At 48.3% G+C, this 9,176-nt stretch overlaps 1 protein-coding gene across 1 annotated transcript; it reads right to left on the reverse strand.

Annotated features, from left to right (window-relative positions):
* Positions 1 to 1,074: 1,074 nt before the first annotated feature.
* Positions 1,075 to 2,624, reverse strand: LOC308462441 (uncharacterized protein; the record flags this gene model as incomplete). Its single annotated transcript, XM_080980099.1, has 5 exons — positions 1,075 to 1,252; positions 1,375 to 1,454; positions 1,603 to 1,719; positions 1,861 to 2,223; positions 2,592 to 2,624. 5 exons carry the CDS (start codon positions 2,622 to 2,624, stop codon positions 1,138 to 1,140), a joined length of 708 nt encoding a protein of 235 aa, XP_080836225.1. The 3' UTR covers positions 1,075 to 1,137.
* Between the last annotated feature and the right edge of the window lie 6,552 nt (positions 2,625 to 9,176).

A 9,176-nucleotide genomic window follows, 5' to 3' on the forward strand; every position in this document is an offset into this window, starting at 1 on the left:
AGAGAAAAATGGTAAGCAGGACGCCAGGAGTGCCTGCTTTTCTCGCAGATGAAACAGGGCATCTCTAACTACAGATGGGCTTTTGAGAAAGTCTTACCTGCTGAGTGCATTTGGATGTTGGCCTCTCTCTGGTATCCAATGGAGCCCGAGGTCCGCACTACTTATATATCTTCAATGATGATGTCATCTGGATGGAAGAGAATGAGAAGAGAATGAAAATGAGATTTCCCCACAGGCCTTTAGTCAAAGGGCGCTTTCTCCAAGGTGTGGGGCTTACCTTCTTTCGGCTTCAGGCGGAAGCAAGCCAGGTCCAGCCGAACTACTATCATCTGCAGAGGAAAGAAAAATCAGGGTCAGATGGGAGCAAGAGAGCACAGAAGCAGCGCCAAGTCAGGAAGGATGGGTCTCCCTCTGTCTTGGGCCCAATCCCTTGTTCCAGAGGACCTCCCTGGGCCCTGCAGCCTCCTGGGCAGAGGTGGAAGGGCAGTAGCAGGAAAGGGGGCAGGAAAAGCCTCTGGTCTCATCCTGACCCCCAGAGACACACCCTGCATCATCTGCGCTACAGATCACTTGGGGATGTGATCTTGGGGGGATGGAAGTAAACAAAGAAATGAATAGAAGAAGGCAAGGTACTTATTCTGAGATTGGGGTATTTCCGGGCAATAGCCAGCAGCAAGGAAATGCTGCTGGCCACTAGTTCTTGAGCCTCCCCACTTTCCCCCAGAGCGTATCCTCAGAGGTCCTGCAGAAGGAAAGAGCGTCTGAGAGTCAGGGGCCAGTCTGGGTCAAAGCGGCCCCCACTGCCCCCACCACGGAGTCCCTGGCACTTCTGGACCATGAGGGTTTGCCAGCTTTGGTCTTGGACCAAATTGGGGGCCCAACAGGCTCTGTGCCCCAGAAATGGTGCAGTCCATTGGGTAGGGGGGGGACACAACCCTAAAACCACCCCTGATGCCGTCGGGACACTTACACTGAGAAGGTGGAGGAGGGTGCCAGGGTTGGGGGCTTCCATAAGGAGACTCCCGAGCAGGAGCCGGAAGTGCCTCTTCAGTTCCTGCGGGAAAAGAGAGAAGAGAGTTTGAATGCTGGCCTGGATTCTGCAAGTGTGTGACAAGAAGAAAGAGCCGTGAAGGGAAGTCAAAACAAAGGGCATATTTCTCTCTCCTCCTCCTCAGCCCCTTCTAGCACGGCCTCCAATGTCCTGTGCAGGATCGCACTGATCATATCACAGCTGAATTTGGGCCTCATGGTGCTGCAGAGATGAAAGGGAGAGGGTTAGATTCTCCCTTGCCCCCTTCTCCCTCCCGCCTACTCTTTCCCCCATGAGTTCTACCCCCCACCCATAACCCCATCCACGCCAAAGACCCCACTCACCTTAGCTGGAGGAGGGCCTCCAAGGCAAGGGCCAGGGTCAGGGGGCGATGCCTGAAGTGCTCCAAGGGCCCCAAGATGTCCTGGAAGAGAACAGAGGAGGAAAATCAGCTCCGACCCCAAACACCAGGTTTGGCTTTGCAGGGGAATGGCAACCCCATGCCCTAAGCCGGCAGGGTCCTCCTCTCCGCAGATGCACGACCCCTTCCCCCCGCACCACCCATCACTCACCAGAATGGCTTGGGCCGTCTCCTGCTTGGAGCACTTCAGGGATCGGAGCCCCCTGAGCTCAGCTGTCTGGCAGCTCTGGATGACCCCCAGGAGGTAGATCTGTTCATCCTTCAGCAGCTGAAATGCAAGAGTCAGGCTATCAGTTCCTTGTGAGGGGAGGGATTCTCCGCATCTGAGAGTGCAGAGTGGGAGGCAAAGAGCCCGGGGGGGGCAGGTCTGAGGGATCCAGTCCCTGCTCTTGTTTTCTCCAATACTCACCCCTGGGGCTGGGATGCGGAACCACAGCAAAACTGTAAACAGAAGGACATGGGAACAGGCGAGTCCTCTTTTGCATCCTTGGACTGGTTGCCCCCCATGCCCATTCCTGCCCTCCTCTGTCCAAAAAAGGAGGGCCGCTTGCTCACCTGGTGCCACGGACTGTTCTGGGTCTTGCTGGGGGGCCACCCTGTGACAGCGCCTGAACAAGCGCCTTAAGCACCTGATCCTAGAAGAGATGAGCGGAAAGAGTGACTCAGACGCCAGCAGCCCCAATTCTTGGGGGTGTTTGTGTGTGAGGAGGGGCGTCTGGAGAAAACAGTGAACCACTGCCAAATTGGCAGAACAGAAATATGTATGTGGAACCTAATCGATCCTTGCTGGCCCATCATGACCAATTCCTTCCATCTCTCTGCAGTTCAGTGACCTGAAGGGGCATCATCAGAGCCTGAAAGAGGCAGCCCAGAGCATGAAGGGCTGGCAGAGAAAGAAAGGTGGTCCCAAGTGCTCTGGGTTCAAGAGCTCTGGCCATGCCAGGACCCAGAGAGCCTGGTCCCCTCATTCATGCAGTCAAGCAGTGTATAAATTTCATGAAGCAAATGAAATGAATAGGGAGAGGGGATAGCTTTGGGTCATCCATTAACATTGTTACCGGAAGTTTTGGAAAGGGTGGTGGGGGGTTTCCCTCTCCAGCGGGCACCATACGCCCCTCCGACTGTACCCCAAATCAATACCTTCACTTCTGCAAATGTCCCCACAAAACACATCCTGACAGTCCTTTCCTTTTTCTATTCCAAAGGCTCCCATAAATAAGGGTAGAGCATTTGCCCTAATGAAGGCTGAGCCTCTCGCTCACAAGCCACTCAACCAATCTGCTCAGACTATCCAAAGAACTGTCCAATAGCAACCAGTGAGCGCCACAAAACAGCACCCTCTAGAACAAAGCACTGAGGGCACAAGGAGAAGGGGATGACAGAGGACCAGATGGTTGGACAGTGTTCTCGATGCTACCAACATGAGTGGGACCAAACTGCAGGAGGCAGTGGAAGACAGGAGTGCCTGGTGTGCTCTGGTCCATGGGGTCACAAAGAGTCGGACATGACTAAACGACTACAGAACAAAGCACACAGGCATTGCAGCTGCTGACCAGCCGTGGCCTCTGCTCTACAAGTAGGAATTCCCACTGGGAAAGGGGGAAAGTCAGAACCAGCCATGAAAACCATTCTTGGTCCATTGAAACTACTCTTTTAAGTTTCAGTCTAGGCTCTTGCACTACCAACCCAGCTGTATGCTTGTGAAACATGGGCTGCTTATAGATGCCATCTCCAACTCCTTGAAAGATTCCATCAATAGTATCTCTGAAAAATGTGACACACCGCTTGGGAAGGCAGGCGAACTAATACCAGTGTCCTGCAAGAAGCAAAGATTACCAGTGTTGCAGCAATGATTCTTCAACACCAACTTCACTGGACTGGTCATGTCCAATGGCTGGGAAACACTGGCCTGCAAGCGCTACAATAGGAGAACAGCCTTTACCAATGGTGTCATGGACTTTGAAGACACTTGAACTCAGGACACAAGGGAGAAACGAGCTAAGAGAAAGGCAAACCCTCACTGTGATCAACTCCCACCCAGAAAATATGTCCCCACTGTGGAAAGACGTGTGGATCCAGAATTGGCCTCCACAATCACTTACGGACTCACTGTTAAAACTCACTGTTCATGGAAGTCAATCTTAATCAGCTACGAGTGATAGAAGAAGAAGATTATGATATCTGGTCATAGCACTCGCCTCCTCTTGCAGCGGGAAAACCTTCAACTATTCATATAAAAGCAATCCAACATCGGATTGACACCGTTCCAATGCTGTTCTGCTCAGAAGGAAGATAGCTACCAGAGGAGGCACTTGGGACATAGCTAGGGGCAGCCATCGTCTCTGAAGCATGAGACCACGTACACAGCAGCCCTTCTGCTTGGGTGATAATCACTGCCCTCCTGGTCTCTGAGTGCCAGACATGTAGTCATCTCAAGAACAAGAGTGGATCCAACCTACGTGGTTTGGGGACTTGGCCAGGACAATTTGGCTGGGAAACAGACTCACACCCCCCCCCCCCCCGGAAATAAAGAGAAAGTGATGCTACTTACAGCCTGCCCATGTCATCCACGAAAGATCCCACCCTCCTATCTAAAGTAACTATCTGAAATGCCCACCCAAACCTAAATCTGACCCCCAACCCGAACCCCAACCCCTGCCCTAAGTCTATACCTAACTCCTGCCCTAATCTTACCCTAACTACTACTCTATATAAAAAATAAAAATTTACAAAATATATACAGAATATGCACAGATGTGCACAAAAAACAAAAATAGCAAAACAAAGAACAAGAAATAAAATAAAAGTGTTAAAAGAAAAGAATAAAAGAGAATAAAAATAAATCAAATAAAAGTAATAAATGAAATCAAAATAAGAAAACGGAAAAAGAATAATTCACTAATCCTCTGTCTACTTTCCACCAACCGCCACCACCTCCTTTCTCCTCTGACCTCTCCTCACTAACCCACAATGGCTGCAAGTCAGTGGCTTTTAAAGGAGAAGCAAGAGATGTCACAAAGGAGGGCGGGTCCTTGTTGTGGGATGTGAAACACAAGAGCAGTCAAGTACAACATTCCTAGGGTGAACATGTTTACACATGGGGAGGAATGTTTGTCCCGTTTCCTTCTGGGCTGGGACAGACTTCCTCTGCATGTGGCTAGAGGTGGGTGTGGCCTCACCTGTGCAGGTAATCACAAAAGCACAGGGCAGGGCAGCTATCTCTCTCTCTTTAACTACATGCATCAAAGAAGCAACATCTGCTTAGCCAAAGATGCCCTCTTGGCTCCAGCCAAGAGAGGACAAAGGGACTGTCTTCTTATGGAATAGTTTCCAAGTGTATGTTACTTTTCTAAGCTAAGTCTGCCTTCCAGGATCCGATTGTGAACAGAATATGTGAGTAAACCTTTTTATGAGGGACATGGGTGGCGCTGTGGGTTAAACCACAGAGCCTAGGGCTTGCCAATCAGAAGGTCGGTGGTTTGAATCCCCGTGACGGGGTGAGCTCTCGTTGCTTGGTCCCAGCTCCTGCCAACCTAGCAGTTCGAAAGCACGTCAAAGTGCAAGTAGATAAATAGGGACTGCTCCGGCGGGAAGGTAAATGGCGTTTCCGTGTGCTGCTCTGGTTTGCCAGAAGCGGCTTAGTCATGCTGGCCACATGACCCGGAAGCTGTACGCTGGCTCCCTCGGCCAATAAAGCGAGATGAGCGCCACAACCCCAGAGTCGGCCACAACTGGACCTAATGGTCAGGGGTCCCTTTACCTTTACCTTTACCAGAACAGTTATTATAGAGGCTTTAGTGAGCCTGAGCAAACGCATCTGCTGCAAGTTTAAAAGGGGGACTGTTACTCTGCTAAAATTGTAAACTTGTTAACACAAGTTGGAAAGGGTATTATCAGACAATATATCCTCTCCTGCATCCCTGAACATTCCCACACTTGTCACCATGGCAACTCCCCCACCAGGACCTGGCCCCTCCTGAGTGGTGATGCTTCTCTGTCAGAACTCAGAGGCACCTGCTGTTCCGCCTGCAGCTGGGCTGCATCTTCATTTCACATCCTTCTTCCTGCAGCCCCATTCCCAAAGGGAGACCAGCCCCACGCCCTTCCAGGCAGGCTAGGCATCTCCATAGCGCAGGATTGGACCATCTGCTTGGCATGCAGGTCTTCTGTCCTGGGCGGTATCTCGGGGGGGGGGGAATCTGGGAGATTGGGAATGTCCCCTCCTCCAAACCCAGGGGAGCTGCTACCGGTCAGTGAGGGGGGTTGAAGAAAGATATTGAGCAGCTGGAAAGTGAGCAGAGGAGGGTGACCAGGATGATGAAGGGTCTGGAAACCAAGCCTTATGAGGAACGGTTGAGGCAGTTAGAAACCAAGCCTGATATATAGCTTATAGATATGGAAGATAACATCAAACAGAACTGTGTGTGTAAAAAAACAGGAAAAAGGGAGGGCAACTCTATTTTGCAAAAGGTTTACGATGGAGACTTAGAGCTGACTCTTCCCCATCCTTTATTATTTATGGAGTGAATCTTGCAGTTGTATAAGGGATTATTTTTTTGACTGGAATGTAATTGAAATTCATAAGATTTTGGAACGCAGAAATCTAGCAACCATCAATTCTAGCAAATGGGAGGCCACCTAAATTATATAATTTTGTATTTGAACAATAGGTGTTTGTCATTGTATTATAGTTTGGTATCGTTATAATGAGGCTATTATTGGATTGAAACTGAAAATTAATAAAAAAATTATTATCGAATATGTTAGTCCTTTTTATTGCTTGGCCAGTGCTTGCCATTTGCTAATCAGCATGCAAATCATATCAAATTGCTAATCATTCAATCAGTCATATTTTACTGGATTTTGTGTGAATTACCATATATTCAATTTTCTATTTCCCCTTTTCTGTATACATTCTATATTGTTTGTAATTCCATTTCATATCCTCTCCATTTATCATTTCTATTAAGCTTTGTATAACAACAGAGCCAAGAGATTTGTTTCTCTGCAACCTCGCCCCACTTTGGAGGCTGAAGGGGGAGGGGCATCAAATTCCCCACAGATTGATGGGAGGGGGGAACCCTGTGGATTTGTGCTTTTTATCAGATAGGCAGAATGCTCTAATCCCAAACTCTCTAGCCCAGGCACCTCCAAACTCGACCCTCCAGCTGTTTTGGGACTACTGTTCCTATCATCCCTGACCACTGGTCCTGTTAGCAAGGGATGATGGGAGTTGTAGTCCCAAAACAGCTGGAGGGCCAAGTTTAGGGATGCCTGCTCTAGCCCTTCGACTGGCTCTGCCACGATAAATCCATTTGTTTCTAAGGTGCTTGGTGGCTCTCTTTTTCTACGTTTGCTGCGGGGGGCTTAATAATATCACTACCCTTCTGCACTCTGTGAATTAAGCAGGGGAATGGATTTGCAAGCATTTGTAACTTATGCCACATAATTTTTAGGCGGAACTCAAATTGGGAGAGAAAAGGGTAAATGCAGCCTATTCTTTCCATGTGGGTGGCACATTTCGTGGTGCATGCAAGTTTAATGGTGGGGCATAACATTAAAGGCAGACACGTGGGGGACCTGTCTGGCCTAAGTGGGGAAAGGAACCATCAAATTCGCTCATAAAACCTCTCTGGCATGGGAGCACATGAATTCCAGAGCCATGGGCACATGGGGCACATGAATGCTTCACAGTCTGTTGCTTTTCTGCAGAATTCACATTTGGAAATATGCCCAGTCGACTGCAAAGAGCACATACCTGCTTGTTTCCAAAGGAGTGCTAAAATAAATTAACAAGTCCTCAAAGAGGCAGGCCTGTTCCAGTCCCCACCTCAGATAGTCTCAAAGGTCGAGGAAGCCAGTGCAAATTTATCAGCAATTTCAGCAGACGTTGTGTCTAAAGAGTGCAGCAGCTACCTTTGGGCTGACCAAAATTCTGGCACCTTGGCTGAGTGTCCTGGAGCATGCACAGAAATCCTTGATCTCCAAGTGGGATGTAGCATTTCAAAGACCGCAGGGCAAATGTGCTCCTGAGCATATGCAGAATCCTTTTCCTCTGGTGAGGTGTGGGGAACCTTTAGCCCCCCCAGCTCTTGCTAGACTGCAACTCCCGTCAACTCCAGCAAGCAGGAGTTCAGCAACATCTGGAGGGCCAGAGGTTCCCCACACCTGAGCCAGAGACTGTGCAGGTATCTGTGGGTTCTGGAGTCCCAGAATTTGCCTTAGGTATATTTTTTCATGGATGTTAGTGACTTCACCTGCCTGACGCTGCATAGGAGGTGACCTAGGATGAGATGGCTGGCAGGTACGGGAGACAAGAACTCAGTGTGTAATCTTATCACAGTGAAGAACGGTAGCAACTTCCCCAAATCTCTTGCTAAGCAGCAAAACTCTGTATTGCTGGGTCTGCTTCTGGCAAATATAACATTGAATCACAATGGTACAAAATAACTCAGCAAGCAGACATTTATAAAGAGTTAAACAAAGGTTAGTGTACTAAATATTATTTCCAATTCTAGGTAGTTTGCTATTGGAGAAATACCATAGATGATGATGATGATGATGATAAATTTTATTTATATCCCGCCTTCCTCAGCCGAAGCCGGGCTCAGGGCGGCTAACAACACTAAAATAGTGCAACATTATAAAAACATTATAAAAATTAATTAAAATAAAAATTGATGGCAACCATAAACTAAAGTTTTGTAAAGATTGCCAAAGGAGGGAGTCAGGCTGCGCCCTGACCAAAGGCCTGGTGGAACAGCTCTGTCTTGCAGGCCCTGCAGAAAGATGTCAAGTCCCGCAGGGCCCTAGTCTCTTGTGACAGAGCGTTCCACCAGGTTGGAGCCGCAGCCGAAAAAGCCCTGGCTCTAGTTGAAGCCAGCCTAACCTCTCTGTGGCCTGGGACCTTCAAGATGTTTTTATTTGAAGACCGTAAGTTCCTCTGTGGGGCATACCAGGAGAGGCGGTCCCGTAGGTACGGGCTTTAGATTATAAAAATCTAAAGCAAAAATTATTTTAAAATATGATTTCATTTCTAGATCAGACAGACAAGATTTCTTCTACTATGTATTTCTTTCTTTATCATACACACACAAAGCTTCTATTTACAGTAGCAATTACAGTAGCAAAATGGAGGCGACAAAAGTTACAAAAGTACAAAATGTAAGTTTAAAAATGGTGCCTGAGCTCAGACACGCACATGTGGTCGGCTTGCAAGCTGGATGAGGAAAGGCTGCCCAGGTAAGCAGGAAGTCGGTAGCATTCCAGCTTCCTGCCCAGGCAGACAAAAGAAGTGATCTCACAGAGTTCCCTCTAGCACATTCTACAAGAAAGCTCTATGGGTCATGCCCATTTGCCCAAGGAGGAATTTTTGGTTTGACTGCAGTGATGTCCTACAGTTCCCCTGACTTACCAGTTTGCCACACAGTGGATTGGTAATACTCTGTTAAATGAGGGGTTCATGAGCCCATTGTCACAGACAGATCACTGAGGTTCAGACTTAACACAGCTACTTTATGCTGTAGGAATGGAGGACCTAGTTGGCTGAGGTGGCCCGTAATATTGAAAGCGATTGCTTACCTCTAACAATGGTACTAATAGGCCCAGTATTTAACCATTCTTCCCCCAAGACTCAATTTATCTCTAATGGAAACTTAGGTGTGACTGCAGGCAATAGAACTAAGTGATTTTGCTCCTGCCCCCAGGGCTATTTCCAAAAAGTTG

The sequence above is a fragment of the Podarcis pityusensis genome (genome assembly GCF_964106645.2).
Source record: "Podarcis pityusensis genome assembly, chromosome: 14".
Lineage (NCBI taxonomy): Eukaryota > Metazoa > Chordata > Lepidosauria > Squamata > Lacertidae > Podarcis > Podarcis pityusensis.